A 19,639-nucleotide genomic window follows, 5' to 3' on the forward strand; every position below is an offset into this window, starting at 1 on the left:
GATGTATTGTTTATGTTACCTTCTCCTCCTTATCAACATTAAATTTAATTGTCAATTTCTAGTTTCAAGGTCGGAAACTGGCAGCCCTAGTTACCAGGGTTCAGAAGCATCTCATCAGTTACATGAACACCCATTATATGACGTTCGTAGTGTTCTTCATAAGTCATAACATCATACAAGAAGAACTGACTGAGGCTAGTGTTCACAATTTCAACATCTGTTACAAAATTTAAGATATGACTGAACACTGTAGTAACATTTAGCTACACTCTCAATCTTGTGCTTTAATCTTAAAACTGAAGAGCTGTCTCTGAATGTGTACTTCACAGTGGACATGGATTCTGTTACACTGGACAAAAGGCTAATAATGGGCGGGGAAATTGTGGTACATATTGGGGGTGCTTGAATGTGTTCTATTTTCAAATATACTTCATAGCAATTTCATTATGAATGTGTTAAAATAAAATTATTGTCTTCAGAGAAACTTCTTTATCATCCCCTACTTACTGCATTCCTGAATCACTGGTGTGAAATGTTGCAACATCACGAGCTGAGCTGTGGTAGGTTTGGATCTTATAATCGACATTTGTTGTGTTACTGAAATTTTGAAATGATCTGAAGTTGTGATACACAAAGACAATGTTTTAAACATAATGGTATACCTACTGTAAGTTTTTTCCTCATTCGTAGAACTATTTCCATCCTAAATGGTATTTTAAGAACTTTATATAATGTTCGGAGTTAATATTGAATGAATGAATGAATAAATAAATATTATATTTTCATTAATTTCTTTATTTTGTAACCTACTTTAAAATGAGGATAATATATTATATCGTTTTGATTTGTTTGCAATTTTTCTTAATAATTCCATGTTTAATTTGGATGCAGATACGTAGTTTTATTATTATTTTATTTTTTTACTCATTTCATAATCATATTTTCTCTATGTACATTATTATCAAAGGCTTTGAAATAATATTGTCTCTTTACGAGATGAAATAAATAAATATTATTATTATCAGAATTAGTTGTTTGTTTACTTACTTAACACATATTCAATTATACAAATCAAGATTTGTGTACTTATCAAGATTCTGAAAGTGAAATTTTGTAGTGTGACATGCTTTATTAATAACTTAGTGCATTAATGACATCTTCAATTTATTTGTGAGCAATTTACGTTTGTTTATTACCACCCATGTAACTTATACTCATGAATAACAGTCAAAATACCCAATGGTGTGAATATTGTGGTAAACTCTTCAAATGTGTAACCATTCATATAAGTAAAGAGCACCCTGATGTTCATTGCAAGGTCATTATATCTAAATATGATGTGAACAAAGCAACTACCCAGTTGATGGGACATTTCTATACATCTATTCCTGGGAGAGAGCAGTGGCGTATACTGGTTAAAGGGTTTGGGCTACCGCTGACCCTATTATTACACAAAATATATCTAACAATTACTTTAATTTTAATTACTATGGTAAAACTAATAATACAAAATTATTACATTATGTTATATTATAAACTTTTTCTTTTGTAATTTCCTTGGGCTACCCCCGGTAGCCCGCAAAATACGCCCCTGGGAGAGAGGAAAATGGAAATGATCTTCGGGATACTGAGTCACAGTATTCACACACAAGTCCACCAAATGGTAAATCTCAAGGTATTGTAGATTTTGAAAATAAGTTTATGGGTGTTATTAATAATGGTGACATGGAGGAGTTTCAGAAAATCGTCGTTGATTTCACTGAATATTTGGCAAATGCTATTAACAAGTTGCCAGGTCCTAGACATCCTGCAGTATGTTGTTATAACAAATGTAAAGTCCATATGGAAACAAGACTTATTTTCCACTTATCTACGAAAAATCATGGTAGATTAGCTGCAGGAAAACGAAAACAACATAAAGAACGATATCAATATGAAGTGGCTCAGTATCAGTATTTTAATCAATGGTGTAAAGTAGTGAGAAACATAATGAATAGTCAAAATAATAAAATGTGTAAAATACCTATTAATACTATTTCTGAATATTTTACAAATAGGTTTGGTAAAACAAATGACCTAACACCACTAGAGCTCATTGACCCTATATCTTCAGAAGAGGATATTCAAATATCTGAACATGATGTAACATGGCAGTCTAAAAAATTAAAGTTCACACATGTTCTGATCCGGATCATGTAATCATGAGAACAATCAAGGAACTAAAGACAAGTAAAGTACTTTGCTACCTAGCTAATGCCATGTTGAAATTTAAAAGATGTTCCTTCTTAAGACAGTTAGGACAATTTTACTATTTAAAGGTGGTGAAGAAGACCAGTTGACGAACTGGAGGCTGATATCAATATTTTCAGTAGTGAGAAAAATAATAAGAGAAGGTTCTTAATAAGTATCTCCGCAATTTCGTTAATTTGTCAAATCAGCAACGGGGGTTTATATCTATACCTGGTGAGCCGTGCCTACTACCACGGCCGTTTACCTAGTACGTCACTTCATCCGTCAGAGCGCTCTCAGACGTCACAGAATAGATAGCGCTATCAATCCCTTCATTTGTTCTTTCCAAATAATCCTATTGGCCGGGTCATTACGTCTCACGAGGATAGAGGGGAGAGAGTTTACCTGTTTTAACGGAGATACACGGAACGTCACTTGGGTTCCGGTACGCGGCAGATACACTTAACAAGATTTGGGCTCTCGTACGCGGGAGATATTCGGAAATAATTGGCTCAGATTCAAGCTCTAGTACGCGACATAAACATTTAATAAGACTTAGCATTTTAGTACGCGGCAGATATAGACAACGTTATTCGGGCTTTGTACGTGCTGGAGATAGATCAGTGTAGTAGTTAAATTGCGTCGTGTGTGTTTGGGATTTTAGTGGATCGTAGTTTGAAATATCGCTTGCTAGTGATACGTCTTGGGGGCAAGTATTAGTATTTGCATCGAGTAACATATTTGTGAGATATATGTGTTTGAGGTAAATTGTATTGGGAATTATGTAAGGAGATATGATTTCAAATGTGAGTTCATGTTCCGAGACGGTTAGAGTGATAAGGCAGCGATTATGGTCTCACATATGGTTTTAGTGCTTTCCCTGCTCCATATTGATTGTCGCTTTCCTTTGCCACTATTTTCTTATCATGTGCGTCGAGTTTAGTTGCTATTTAAACAATCCTTGAAATTGGAATTATCGTCCGTTACTTATTACGTGCATCTGTCTCCATCCCTCTCTCTCTCTCCGTTGGGTATTCATTTGGTAAAGTGCAGAGATTTGTGTTAGTGCTATTTGCACAGTTTATGTGAGCAATATGTGCAATGGGTAATGTATAGTGATCTGCCATGTAATGCCTTATGCTGGGTAGAGATTGTCTCTTATTGAGTGTACATGTATTTTTAGTTTGGTTAGTCAGACTGAGTGGTATCTATGGTCGAATGGATCATGTATTAAGTTAATGTGTTGGCTGGGCGTTGTGTTCAGATTCATACTCAGATAGTTCATATATATATATATATTTTTAGAGAGTGGTTCATGAACATATGGTTAATAGGTTAGTCACTGATGGTCGAGAGACGGCCATATTAGATGGTTTAATCACTTATAAGTGTGTTGGCCTCAGCCTTGTGATACTTACATGATTTACATATCCTGGGGATATCATTTCAGATTAGTTCGTCCTATTTTCACTCATCTATTTCATGTTTATTGTTATTTCATTTTTCATTTATGTACATTGTTACTTATTATTGTTAATTATATTTGTTTTACAAATTCACACTATTCATTCTAAAAGTCTTCCGCTGCGCACACCCAATCCTTTCAATGTGCCGTCCACCTGGCGAAAGCAGCCAATATAAGAAAGATAAAGAGGAGGAGTGGATGATCGTACCACCTACCCTCCACTTCACCACACTGGCACTCATATAAATTCATCAGTTATCAACGGGTTTCTTCAGGATGCAAAACTGGAGAAGAAGAACTACTGCGTAGCTCTCCTTGATGTAACTAAAGCCTACGATAATATAGGACATGAACATTTAAAACAATCTCTCTACGATACTACGGATATGTCAAACAATCTCAGAGACTTAATTATTAATTAATGGAAGATAACATTATCAAAATAGAAACAGGCCTAAATAAAAGTGGTAACTTACACCTTTATAAAGGAGTAGCTCAGAGTTGTCTTTAACTTGGCTATTGATAATATCCTTAAAGAATTAACTGAACCTGAAATAGCCCAAGAATACAGTTACCAGTTATCTCCTACTGTTAGCCCTGTCTCAATTCTTGCCTTTGCCGATGATTTGGCCCTCATTAGTAAGGATCTTGAGTCAGCTTCTGCAGGGTGTTTAAAAAATACGGGGCATAATTTCAGGTATGTATTTCCCATATGTAGACAATCAAAATAATTCATTACAACATGTGTCCGGAAATGCTTCATTTCCGAGTTATGGCCTTCACAACATTGAAATTCACCGGAACGTTTTTCTTTCCGCAGGTCGTTGTCATTACAGAAGATGTTCAAAATGTCCACCTCCTGCTTGAATACAGACCTCACATCGATGTCTCATTGACCTGTGAACACGATCCCAAACTCCAGGAGTATTGCGTATGTCCTCAGAACATGCCACAATTCTATTCCCAAGGGATTCCAAATCAGGCACCGGAGACGAATAAACCAATGATTTTAAATGGCCCCACAAGTAGAAATCGAGAGGGTTCAGATCAGGTGAGCGTGGAGGCCAAGCAATTGGGCCACCTCTACCTATCCATCGATCAGGAAACCTTCGATCCAAGTACCGGCGAGCCATACGACTGAAGTGTGCAGGAGCGCCATCATGCAAGAAGTGAATGTGTTGACGATTGATCAGTGGAGTGTCTTCTAAAACATGAGGTATGGTGTTTTCCAGGAAGTTTGTGTACGCCTGCTCCGTAAGTCCGTTTACAAGTACATGGGGTCCAACTAATCGATCACCAATGATACCAGCCCACATGTTGAGGGAGAACCGCACCTGGTGATGAGATGGAACAGTTGCACGTGGGTTTTCATACGCCCATACATGCTGATTGTGGAAATTTGTTATGCCATCTCGTGTGAACTGTGCTTCATCTGTAAATAATACTAAGGCAGGAAAGTTCGGATTTACACCACACTGCTGCAAGAACCACTGACAGAACCTAACTCGTGCAGGGTAATCTGCTGGTGACAGGTTGCAAATGATAAGGATACAATTGATACTCTTTCAACAGTCTCCAGACAGTCGTATGAGGAACATTGACTTGCAACGCTACCCTTCGTGTGCTGATAGAAGGAGTCATGTTCACAGCCTCCAGAATCTCCTGTACTTCTGGAGTTGTAGATCTTGGTCGTCCCCTTCCCAAACCAGGGGAGTTAAATTTCCATACTCGCACAGACGGTAATGGAGACGTACAAATGTCTTCCGATCTGGACATTGTCGCTGTGGGTACCTCTCCTGGTACAAACAACGAGCCAGTGCAGCATTGCCGTCCGCCTTACCGTACATGAAGTGTATCTCTGCCAGCTCTTGATTTGAATACATGTCGCACAGTCTAACGCCTACACAACACTGAATGTAACCTTCGCCTCGGAATGAACTGTCAGAGTGCCCTCTTAATGTCTCCTTTGACGGCAACGACCTGCGGAAAGAAAAACGTTCCGGTGAATTTCAATGTTGTGAAGGCCATAACTCGGAAATAAAGCATTTCCGGACACATGTTGTAATGAACTATTTTGATTGTCTACATGTGGGAAATACATACCTGAAATTATGCCCCGTATTTTTGAAACACCCTGTATATTAATGGATTTGACGATTCATAATTTATCAAAAATTGTTTTGAATATTAACCCCCAAAAATGTAATCTCATTAACATTAAACATGGTAATCTCAGCCAAGACACTATCACGTTGAATTGTGGAAATACAATTAATTCTATTGGACTGGGTGAAATTGTCAAACATTTGGGAATTACATTTTCTGCAGAAATTTTATTTGATCAACCAAGTATTATTCGAAATTTTGGTAAAGATATTGACAAGTTAATCACCACCAATTTACTGATACCTGATCAAAAACTGAATATTATGAATCAGTATATATGGTCTAAGATCATTTATTCACTCCAAAGTACACCATTGAATAAGATTCCAAAATCTTTCTTACATGATATTGATAAAATTGTCCGGACAAGTGCTAAGGAAATTGTGGATTTACCGCACAATTGTCCGAATGACATGCTATATGCTCCGAAGAATCTTCGTGGCCTTGGTTTATTTAATGCTGAATGGGAAGTACACCTCCGATACTACAACATTGCCAGAAGTCTTCTAAAAGTAAATGACGAACATCTCCATTTCTGCAGGAATCTTGAAACTGAAAAACAAGAAGCTCTTTCACAATTAAACATTCCCAACAATGCAGAAGCACATTCGATGACAGGACGAAGTTTAAGATCTGAGTTACGGTGGAGGTCGTTTAATAATTGGTGTCATCTTCCACAAAAAGGTAAAGAAGTGGTGATTTACAGCGAAGATCAAAAAAACAACTCTTGGATTAGTAATAGAAGAGGGATATCATCCTCAGAGTGGACAAATGCCATAAAGATGTCCACAAACATCGCAGCAGTACAATTTGTGCAAGGCCATTCCTTCCAAGATCAAAACTGTCATCATCCAGGATGCAGCGAAGTAGAAACCTTTGGGCACGTTTTAGGTTATTGCCCTAAAGGAGAACTACTGAGGAACAATCACCACCATAAAGTGAGAAGCTCCATCGCAACCACACTTTGGAAGGCAAAGTGGGAGGATTACGAAGGTCCACAAACATCGCAGCAGTATGATTTGTGCCAGGTCATTCCTTCCAAGATCAAAACTGTCGTCATCCAGGATGCAGCGAAGTAGAAACCTTTGGGCATGTTTTAGGTTATTGCCCTAAAGGAGAACTACTGAGAAACAATCACCACCATAAAGTGAGAAGCTCCATCGCAACCACACTTTGGAAGGCAAAGTGGGAGGATTACGAAGAAGTGCACTGCTTGGCTGAGAATAGCTCAACAAGAAGAGCAGAAATTATAGCCATTGATCGCCAGAATCAAAGAAGTCTCATTCTTGACCCCACTGTCCGTTTTGAGAAGGATTATCAACAAGTCAATGTTAACGATGAAAAGAAGCCTTATTTACAATCCCTGTATTCCTCACTTCTGTGAGAGATACAAAATGAATATTAATATATGGGAAGTGAAAGGACTTCTTTTGGCGCTAGGGGAACTTCATTTAAGTTAACCAAAACCATTCTCCTTTCTCTTAAATTTTCTAACGAGGACATTAACAAAATTTATCTAATGGTATTGTGAGATTCATTATCCATTTTACACACTCAATTGTATAACACTACGTAATATTTTTATTACTTTTTTACCCCATTTCATTATTCTTCATTGTACTTTCCATTTCATGTTTCTCTGAAATCAAACTGTAACTTACTTTATTTTTAAATTTATCATTGCTCTGTATTCTCTCCACAAATCATATTGTATTTTATTTTTAAGTTAACCCTTGCTTTGTATTCTGGATCCTAGTGGTCAGCTGTAGATGTCGGCCAGATGTCCCAAATTGTGAAATTAGTATTATTATTATTATTATTATTATTATTATTATTATTATTATTATTATTATTATTATTATTATTATTCACATTCCTTCCTAGTATTGAAAGAAACAAAATCATTTATTATTTCTTTGCATATAAGTTTTCCTAAATCAGTTTTTAAAAAAGCTTTCTTACCTCTTATAACAATATCTGAAGATGATTTCCTAAGATAAATTGGAGACTCCGTAGAGAAAGCTGATGTTCAAAATATTATATTATATCATATTATATCAATACTTATTTTTATACAAAAGTTTATTAAACTGAAGATAAACCTGGATTTCATTTGAGAAGTTTCTTACTGAATTAATTTCAGTTGCATCTGAAACAAGTCTGAATCAGCTTGAATTCAAACTCTGATCAGCTTGAATTCAATGTAGAATATTGGTCTCACATCCATTCAACAACACAATAGATCTAAATGGAAAGAATAGACGAAGAGTAGAAGAAAAATGGAGGCGAAGAATGGGAAGTGAAATTAAACAATATAGTGTATAACAAGTGTGAAGTTAAATGAGTGAAATTTTACGTATAATATTTTGTGGCAACTTCTGTGACTTGGCAGAGGGATTAAATAATGTGTTTGGCATATGACATCAGTACTAAACCGGACATCCAATGGACAGCAATGAATATTTAACAAGAGGTTAACATATTAAATAGAAATTGTTTCAGTAGCATATCAGGAAGAGGGTTAGCTATCAACCATAACCAATGTAAACATTAATCAGAGGAAGTATCACTTTCTTATACATTTAACCTCACGTCATTTAATATCTCCATTATGGTCACATAAAAATGTTTTACAATACATATGTAACGTCTATTTGTTAAATACATCGAGTACTGGATCAAATTGTAATGTTTTTTAAAAATATTTAATTAATTACTGATCTCTAGTACCTTTCGTAGCCCATAATGCACACATAAAACTATTTGATATAATAATCATACGTAAGTAAATTTAATTTACTAGTTCATTTCATTTGCATATCATCTTTATTTGATTTATAAAACTGTAATTTTTACACAACTATATTAAAAAGAAAGCTAATTGCAAACAATACTATCCATTAGTATCAGTACTATTCTTACATAAATGTAGATCAGTTTTAACGTAGATCAGAGCGAATCAGTTTTAACAATTTAGATTACTCATTAACGCACACTTTTAACCCTCCAATGGCCCATATGACCTGAGGGTCACATCCTGTTGGCCAATGTGACCTCAATGTTACAATATGGCTGCTGTTTCCTACATTTTTCAATGTTCTCTGAAGTTCATATTTTACCCTCTAGATTTCAATATTATTTTACCACCATGTCACTGTCCACCAATATTACCTGGAAGTCACAACCATGTCATGCAAAATAAAAATTAATAAAAAAATTTAATTTTACAAATATGTGCTACTTAGATCACTCACTACCAACTAATATAGAAGCTTCTGAAAATAATTTGGGATAGGCTACAGAAGGCTAAGAAATTTTACATTATAGTGACTACAAATGTAACTTTATAGTAGGTTTTTTCGTAACAAATTTCAAGAAACTTCATGTGATTAATGCAGACTTCCAATTCCTCTTTTTTTACACCATCTATGGCAGAAAGTGAACAATGTTTGATAAAAATTTACATGTTACATTTAATACAGTACCATATTGTTCCAAAACTAAATTATCTCAACTTTCTAAAGAAAAAACATTTTTTAAACCATTGAGTTATGACAAGTACCATTGAAAATAAATTTGCATTGTATTTATTTTCCAGAGCATTCAATTTTACTGATCGCATTTATTTAAGTACACATATGAAATCATATTTCTCTCTTATATCATTTAAAATTATTCAATGAAATAAATTTTAGAAGCTAATTTCAACAAAAAATATACCGTACCTTATTTCACTCAGGCAGTTGTCACAATTATGAGGTTTTCAGGGGGGGGGGGACCGAAATGAAACAGATTTTCGCCTACTGCCTTATGAACATGAACCCATAACCATGAACATGTTAATCATAAGGGCGATTGTCCATGTTATTTAAGTGGCTGTCCATGAAAATACCATTATTGTGAATTCTGAAGTTGGAAGTCCTTATTCGCCCTCAGTGCTCCAACAATGACATTGACTTCCGACCTTAAACAAACAGATTCTCGTAAACCAGTGGCAGTTGTACTACCAGCTTTTGTGATCTGATAGAGAAACCTTTTCTTATTAGAATAATGAAGAATCCGAAAACAGCAAAAATGGACACCCATCCTTAGTGAAATAAGGTACAAAATGGGCAGGCTTCTTATTAAATCACTAAAATTGTATTAATAACGATGTTTACATAAAAATAAACACCATTTCATTCAGAACAGAATGTTTCTTTTCAATTTGGTTACTTTGAAAACGTTTATTTCCAAATGTAGCAAATCGAAGCTGTAACATCTATTGCATCAACAGCCATAGCTGCAAGATATGGCCGACCATAATTCAATTTGTTATTATCGTTCAATAAGAACTACATGATGTGAAAGATGTTTTGTGTGATTTCACATTATGTTCTATCATAGTTCAAGATTTCTTTGAAGAAATTAAAGATGGATAAAGAGTTACTTTACAGTGATACAAGACTGCGAAATACAGAAATTCAGAACATAACATTGAAACCTAATCTTTATGATTAGGCACCCATCTAGGGTTGCCAGATGCTCAATTTTTACAGATTCTTCCGTTTTTTCACCCAAATTTTGTTCCTCCATTTATTATTTACCCAGAGTGGATAATTCTCCTTTTTTTTTTTTTTTTTTTTTTTTTTTTTTTGTTTAAGTTTACTGCGAATTACTGAATTATATCTCATGGGTTAAATATTCTCTTAAAATTTCTGTAATCCTTGGAAGATAACATTGTATAGGTTTTTTGGTTACGTTGTATTTCGTGAATGTTGGCAAAACTTGAGCTTCTAAACCAAAACAGCAACGATCATACAGCAGCAAGTTGCTGCCAGCAATGGTGAGTGAATTTAAAGCATCTCTGACTTTGTCTTTCAGTTCCACTTCTGATGCTTCCATTCTATTTCATGTTGTTGCTGTCTGTTTCAAGCATGGTTGTTGGTGATAGTGTATTTTTAATCCATTAAATCTTCACTAGAAAATTAGTGTCCAGTTAGCAATACTGTTTGAGGGTGAAGATCCATCAAAGACTCCTTCATGGAACAAGTTAAAATCCCAGGCCGAACATACTCAAATATATCTTAAGAAATGGGAAGGTATGTTTTCGTGGGTTAAGCCAGCATCAGACAAGAACCAGACATTTTGTACCATGCGTAGGAAGAATTTCAGTATTTTGCATGGTGAAGAAAGTGACTTGAGGCAACATGCACAATATAAGGGACATAAAATTAAGAAAAAATGTAATTCTGGATTTAGAAGTTCAAAAAAATTTTCGGATTGCTTTGTTAATTTAAACAATAAAGAAGAATACGACAACATCACCACGTGTGAACTTGGTTTAGTGTATCATCCAGAGAAACACAATTTAAGTTATTCCAGTCTGGACTGCGGAAACAAACTTGTGTCCCATATTTTCAGTGATTTTGCGATTGCTTACAAACTTTCATGTGGACGCACTAAAGCAGAAATGATAGTGAAGAATGTTCTTGCTCCTAAAAGTGTTAGTGACTTTACGTCTATTTTAAGATGTCCAGAAAAGACTTCAAAATTTTTTTCGTTGGCTACCGATACATCAAACAGAAGCAATTGAAAAATGTTCCCAGTTTGCATCCAGTACTTCGACCTTTTAAAGGGAGTGCAGAATAAACTTCTAGCTTTTGTTGAAAGTGCTGAGGAAACGTCTATGGCAATTACTGGTTTGGTGCAGCAGAGCTTAGAAAAGCACAACTTGGATGTGAATTATGGTCTTCTTATTGTACAGACAATGCCAATGTAAACTTTGAAAAAACACATTCCGTATATCAGTTGGTGAGAAGTAAAAACCCAAATTTAGTGAAAACTAATTGCTCTAATCATGTCATACATAACACAATTAAGTTTGCAATTGACAAATTAAATATTATGTTGAAAATGTAATCTTAAAGGTCTATAATCACTTCTCTGTCTCTGCCAAAAGAAGAGAAGAGTTAAAATCATTCCTTGAATTTGTGAATTTGGACTGGACTGAGATTTTGAGGCATGTTCCAACTAGATGGCTCTCATTATCACCAGCCATCTCACAATTGCTTAGAACTGGGAAGCAATTAAAAGTTACTACAATAGTATTCCAGACTGTCCAAAATTATTATCTAACATTTTCATGAAAGATGACCCAGAGGAAGCAGTATTGCCTGCAATCTATTTTAATTTCTTAAGTAATATTGGAAGTCAGCTAGAAATGGTAACTAAAACACTGGAAAGGTCTAACTTAACTGTACTAGAGACTTACGAAGAAATGAAACTTCTCAGTTCTAAAATCCAACAGAGAAGGAAAGACAACTTTTTTTGGTAACAAGGGAAAAGAACTCATTAATGGACTGTCTATGCCATTACAGAAAAAGGTTACTGAAGACCTGAACAGCTTTTATAGAAATATGCTTCAGTATCTGCAAAAAAGATATGATATGACAAATGAGAATCCCTATGCATCCCTTGCAGCATTTTTTCTACAGGAAGGGATTGAGTTCAAAGATTTTGAAAAAGCCATAGAAGTGTTTCAGCTCAGTAAAAATGTTTGCATTGATGACCTGTATGAGGAGTTCAACAGCCATCGAGATTACCTCTGCAGCAATGTGAACAAAGATTTCCAAGGTGATGGGATTTTTATTTAGCATCCCTGGCTCAAATGCTTTTGTGGAACGAATCTTTTCATTCATGAAAAGTAAGTGGAGTGACACAAGAAACAGATGCTCAACAGATTTAATCAAGGAAGGACTTCAGGGACAGTGAACTATGAAAACAAATCCTGTTCAGGATTTTATAACTTTTCAAAGTGTGATTTTCAATTATTAAAAAGTGCTAAGAGTTCAGTGAAATACAATTAACAAAATCTGATTGACGAGCCCTTGAAAGTTATAAATATATAATATTTAATGTTTGTGTGTTCAACAAACGTATGCTAGCTGCTAGGTAATATTTTATGTCTATTAGATGCGAAAATGTCGTTATAAACAAACAAAGAGTCGTCACCCCGTTTTTTTTTTTTATTTTTTAAATCTGGCAACCCTACGCCCATCTCACATTCATGAACCAGTAAAAGAACTACCGGTACTTGTGGAAAATGAATTTTAAGTCGCTTTTCCTAACATCTGACCTCTACATTCATCAAATATAAGGCCGGTATTATACTATCAAAGTTCTTTCATCAAATTTCTTTGTTCAAAGAAATCTGAGGACCTTTGATACAAGAACTTGGATGAAAACCATCTTGGACCATTCTTTGACGATTTCCTGCATGTCATTACAGTTGATCAAAGTTACCATGGAAACAGCTTGAAAATGGTGGATAAACATCAGCTGTTATGGGAGTATCAACGATTTGTAGGTAGGAAGTGAAATGACATCTACCAGTATGACCAGCATAATATGTCTTCTTTCGATAAAAAAATAAATCTAACTGAAACATAGAAGGCACTAAAATAACAGCTGAAAATAAAAAGTGAAAATGGCAGAAAAATTTAATTATACTGTTGGAGTCATAAAAAATACTTTTAAATTTATATTTCTTTATAACTCGAAATGTCCGAATTACATAAAAACCGGGAACTATTAATGCAGAAACTAAGTGAAATTAGAAATCCAACAATTTCTGATCTTCTTCTTTTGTGTTCTAGCTTTTATTAATAAAGCCAATATTAATATCGCACTCACAATAATGGCGGCATTTTGCACGTATTCTGTATTTGTCTGCATAGCGTTCTACACTGAAAACTGGATTTGGTCAAAGATTTTTGATGTAGTGTAATAGGTAGTAATAGTAGTAATCTTTGATTCAAATCTCGCGTTAAATTCTTTGGTCAAAATTTGATCAAAGAACTTTGATAGTGTAATACTGGCCTAAGAGGTGCGAATTTCTGATTATGGAATTGTATAAAAGGAACACTTTATCTTAGTAGCCCTCCTAATACTGTATTGAACATTTTGAAGTACCGGTAATGAATTATTATTCAGGAAATTCTAAGTATTTTGCGTTATTTTCTTCCGAATGCTTTAGAGACCATGACAAAGAAATTATAATAACTGAAGAACAAGATTGTGGTCATATTTGATATTTATCCTCATTTACATGAAAAAGAAAAAGCTTTTTGTGAATGAAACAGTGCTTTATTTTTGTGTAAATCTTGTTTTTGACAAATTTCAGTGATTTAAAAAATATCCTAACTTCTGATCACCCCAATTTATTCTGGGAACAAAGAATTTTACACATAGATTTATAATTTTTTTTTGGTTACTTGGCTTCACAGTGTGCAGATACGAAATTCAGATTCAGGTAAGATAAGGTACAGTATTATTCATCTCGATATTTTCATCTATTTATGAAGATCATCATCATCATCATCATCATCATCATCATCATCTTCTTCTACCTCTTCATCATCATCATCATCATCATCATCATTATCATCATTTAGCCAATTTTATACTTATATTTCTCAGAAAAAAAGATATCAAATGATAAACATTAAAACACTAAATTTTCTGTGGTTTCTCTTTTAAAGAAGGTAAATAAATCAATGAAAAACATTAAAACACTACATTTTCTGTGGTTCTCTTTTAAAGAAGGTAAATAAATCAAAGGATGTGTAGTTTTATTTGTAATGACTGACTATATGACAATAATGATCATTAAGTTCACTATAGTCAGAATGATGTAAATGTATCCTAAAGGGAATAGGAAATAGTAGAAGGTAGGAGTAGAGGGAAAGAAGGAATATTTAATAAACGCAGAAATATAGGAAGTGTGGTGAAAGACTTAGTGGGTGAACTTTAAATGATGAAGAGATGTCGGTCATTAACATCGAGTATTGTGCAAGTTGCAAATAGTATATGGAGGGGACTGCTGGCCCGAATACTATATAATGTGAAGGGCCAGCAGGACCAAAAGTTTGAGTGAGAATAAACCATACCATACCATACCATACCATACCATAAAAATGCATCCTAAAGCTACACACCTGAAAAGTTATCAGAAAATAAAGACTTCAATGCAATTCAGGAGAGAAATTTCATAACATAGAATTTGTAAGTCACAATCTATTGTAACTAGCTCACTGCATATGATGATCTAAATATCCAACTGGCACATGAAACACTGGCCTTTCTGATTGCACTGCACTTCAAAGAGGAAGATTGCTACGAATATGTGTGACTGGATTGGATGCAAGAAAAACACTGCAGTTTGTGCAAAATATGTCCATCAAGTACTGGTTCTCAATGATAGAAGGTATTATTTCCATGGACAATATTCTCTGCAATAAGCTTTTCTATCATGTAATAAGATATAAGAATGGAAGAGGTATGATATCATTAGTTCACATCTCATATATAAAAAATATCAGTGGACAGATTGTATAAATTCTTTAGTCTCATAAGAGAGATCAGGAACTAAGATAGTGAAAAGAGTATATCTGAATTCAAATATGTTGTTGTTTTCTAATGCCAGGCGTTTGACAATAAAGTCATTTGACCTCTTGCACTCCAATATTTTTCAAAGATATTAATCTGAAGTCAAATATATAGTACTTCATTGGTGTACGTTTTATACATGCTCATAATATATACACTGGCAATAGACATCATTGTTTGAAACAAGTATCAGAACATTTCAGGTTATAAAATATCACTATTTCACATGTAATTTTATATGTTATAATGAACAAGTAGTCGAATCATTGTTTTAACAAAAATAATAGGGTGATCCTTATTAGAAAACTGATTAGATTTAGCTCTACAATAGGCATTAACAAGCATCATTAGTATGAAAGTTTCTGTTTAATATTGGTCCACTCCTGGATAAATACAAACAGTTACATATACATTTAAAAAGAAAATGAATTTGTTAAGATATGATATGTCAAAGAGACACTCCTTGCACACCTTATATGTTGCATATTATTACTGCCTTTGGTAAAAAAGGCTTTCTATAAAAATACAAAATTCTTTACATTTTTACATTTTAATTAAGATACTAACTGATCTGATTAGAATTTAAAGTATAACAGCTGTTTGCAAAGCAAAATAACGCAATAGAAGTTCTTAAAATGCAAAAATACTTATTGCCTAAATCATACCAAACACATGAGAGTAACAATTATACAAATTTGTAATAGAACAGTTACATATTTCTTGTTAGTATCGGTTTGTATCTGAAACACTAGTTCCAAGAGCAATTGGCACAAAAAACGTCTATTAATCACTAAAATTAACATACTGTAAAACAACCAAACGTCAATATTCAGTCGATATAGTTTGTGTATTAAAGATATATCCGTGAAAAGTTATACAAGCTTAAGGATCATGTTATGCTCTAATGACATGTTCTTTATCTTTTCCCCTCATCTTTCATAAACAGGCTATATTGCAAGTGGTAAACTGAGTAGTAAAATGCTCTGCAATGGTATGTCAGGAAGTATAAATTATTTCCCATTTATTAAATTTAATAAAGAAAAAATATAACAGTACCAGTAATTATTTCTTCCTCTCTGCTCTTCTTTTACTAGCAAAACCATTTAATATGTATCACTATGTTTAAAAGTTAAGTGCAGACTGCATCACTGGCTATATTAATTTTATTAATTCTTTATGAAACTCTATTAGTTATTTACCATTTCTTAGAAAAGTTAAATATAGTAGTAGATTCGTGTCATTAGTTTCTGCTCCTTTTACTTAAAATAATATGATCATTTCATATGACTGTCCATCAATGAATAAAGAAACTAAGATGATAATGTTTGGAAAATTTAACAATAATAAAATTACAATATGCACCAGATTATATAATATAATTTTATAGCAGAGAGATGGTAATGGCGATTATTGACTAGTCATGATACGGCTTAACTAACTTGTGAAAAATAACAACTAACTTGTGTGTAATTTCTTCCTTTGTTCTTGAACAAAATAAAGATTTTATGTTGTTCCTGTTTTCTTCTGCTCAAGTTCCTTAGTTTGTAGTATGAATCTTGAATTTCTATTCATTCCATTCTGTGTGCTTGTTGTGTTCATTATTATAAGTCAGTACAGACGTTATGTAGCTAGTGCATGTTAAAATGCCTGTTATGGACTAAGTATTTTCATAAATTTTGTTTGGTTTGCTAGACTAATTTTGTTTTTTATTTTTATTTTTAGAATTATTATTGCAGTAAAGGAGACAAAAATAATGTAAAATAAATTATGTAATATACTTTCTGACTTACCACGTAACATCATAAATACATAAAAAAAACCAACAGCAAACAGCTATCTGTTTTATGTATACAAGAGATGGAGTCATAATGTTATAAAATATTATATATAGAGTACTTTAGATATACAGTGGAGGAACGAAGGTTTTGTTATGCTCACTTTATGGACATAATCTGCACACACATTTTCTCATGTATATAGATTAATAATAATATTACTTATAAAAAGAAAACAAGGTTAATTTTGTGATAAATATTATTTTTGTTTCAAAAAGTTTATACCCTTTAAAAGCGTTCTGTTCTTCTAAAGACGTATGTTATCACAACATAATATGGCATTATAAGCACATTTCAATAAAGCAATTAAGTAATACATGTTCTCACTATTCAAACATTAAGTAATTAATTATTCGAGTTTGATGTTCACAACCATTTGAAGTAAATTCTAAAAAAAATATATATGTATATATATTAAATATTTTATAACAACGAATATGCATGAGTATTTCAACTGTGTTCCATAGCCATATGAATAAAATGTAATGATTATTATATTCTCGGTAATTGCTTACAAAATAATGTACATTCAAATTTACTGAAAAAGCTAATGAACTATAAACTACAAAGTTATTTAATGAATTTAAAGTATCTGAATATAGCTAACTGTCAAAATCTGTATCATGAAACCCATCTCTTGTTATCACATCAATATTACTGCACTACAACAAAAATTCGCAAATTGAGATGTAAACGAGATTCAAAAGATATTTGTAAAAAGATATATATGTATATATGTCTCCTAAGTAACTAAAATTAGCAGCTATCACACTAAAAGTTAGAGTATTTGTGTCACTAAGTACATTACCTTAACCAACAATGGCTGATGTTGCCATTTGATTCACTCCACATGTACCATCACCTCGATATACTCGGTAATATCCCTATAAAAATGCATGATTAATTAATGCCTTAATCAAAAATAATAATCCTTATACATACATCTTAGGCCTAATGCTTGTATGAATTTCAGTTAAGAAAATGTGTTGAACAAGTATAAGCTCTCCTATTCAGGTAGCTAAAATTACCAAGAATTATGTCAGTTCATTTGGTAGAGTAATAGTAACAGAATGAAAGGATACAGAACCATTTTGTCTCCTATTGAATGAATACCATGGTAACGAGAAATTGTGGTGGGCAGCAAAAAGCATTTAGCTCTACTGCTATCAGGATATTTCGGTGGCTTCTCTTTGTCCACCTCATACACCTTCGGTCATCATCACATCATCCACAACTTTATGTCCACACACACTATGTCCAATGTCAACAAGGGTCTTTGAATATAATGTCCAAAGGCATGTAGGTAACAGACATTTTGGTCACCGGTTATTTTCGGTAGCAGACATGTTCAGTCACTGTGCAGCATGAAGTCAATTTCTTATCATCCAACAATACTGAACTATAAATATTCCATTACTGTGGAAATTAACTGTTTAATTACGTACATTATTATGGAAATTAACTTTTCAAATTCTCTTTAACATCAAAATTATGGAATACTCCAATGCAAGTACAAAAATCGTAATCTCTTAGTCCCCAATTCTTTTATGTATCCCTTTCATAGTGACAGAAAAAATGGTAACAGGAAGGACTGAAAATGTGAGAAGCATGACATCTGCAATGCGAGGTGTGTAACCAATACTGATGTTGAAAATGATGTAAATATAATTAAAGAAGGAAGTCATACACAAGAAGCTGCAAGGACAGAGGCTGGAGTGAGGACAGTTACTAATCCAATCAAACAAAGAGCAAGAGAATATCTGTCCACTATTCTTGGGCAGGAAACTCGGAATGTTGAAGATGAGGAGACACTTTCAACCCTACCAGAAATAAATAGTCCTCTGCAATCTGTTAACCAGGCTTAAAATGCAAACAAGCCACCACTGCCTGAATCAGTCAAGCAGTGCGAAATAATACTGCTAAATAATAGCACATTTACTGGAGAACTCTTTTTGTAGTGGAATGAATTATCCTAGTCGCCATATAATATTTTATACACATCAGGCATTGGAACGACTAGCCAGATCCCATACATTGCACTGTGATGGAACTTTTAAAATGGTTCCTCACATGTTTTACCAACTTGATACTGTCCATGGTGTTGTTTATGATTATATTTTTCCACTGATGTACTGCCTTTGTGCTAGGAAGGATCAAGTCACACACATATATATCCATTTTACAGGCTTTGAAGAATTCTTCCCAATAGCTTGCATTGGAACTTGACCCGCAGTATTTCATTATGGATTTCGTGATCAGTGCAATGAAAGTAATCCGTGTACTATTCCCGAACTCTTTGATAATAGGTTGTTTGTTCCATTTTACATAAACAAATTGGCGAAACGTTGTTAATCTTGGCTTGAAGCAACTATACAATGATGATGAAGAAATTCAAAGGAATATTCAGAAACTCTTTGCTTTATCCTTCGTCTCTTTGGACAATTTGGAAGACACATGCAATGGCCTCTTTGATATGATCTGTAAATGATGCTGCAACTTACATAGGCACTATTTC

At 33.7% G+C, this 19,639-nt stretch overlaps 1 protein-coding gene across 10 annotated transcripts in view; it reads right to left on the reverse strand.

Moving 5' to 3' along the window:
• The window catches only part of LOC138700159 (uncharacterized), a 356,318-nt gene that overhangs the window by 56,127 nt on the left and 280,552 nt on the right, over nucleotides 1-19,639 (reverse strand). For 7 of the 10 annotated variants that reach the window (XR_011332264.1, XR_011332263.1, XM_069826557.1 and 4 more), the window contains one exon: nucleotides 17,933-18,008. Coding sequence is in view for 8 of the 10 variants with exons in the window: in XM_069826557.1 (XP_069682658.1) it covers nucleotides 17,934-18,008 (75 nt within the window). In the remaining 2 variants the exon portion in view is untranslated. Of the gene's footprint in view, nucleotides 1-6,136; nucleotides 6,413-8,667; nucleotides 18,009-19,639 lie in introns of those variants that run through there. The other 3 variants (XM_069826555.1, XM_069826556.1, XM_069826553.1) reach the window with 2 other exon arrangements.

This window comes from Periplaneta americana, chromosome 5, assembly GCF_040183065.1.
Source record: "Periplaneta americana isolate PAMFEO1 chromosome 5, P.americana_PAMFEO1_priV1, whole genome shotgun sequence".
In the NCBI taxonomy this organism is placed as follows: Eukaryota; Metazoa; Arthropoda; class Insecta; order Blattodea; family Blattidae; genus Periplaneta; species Periplaneta americana.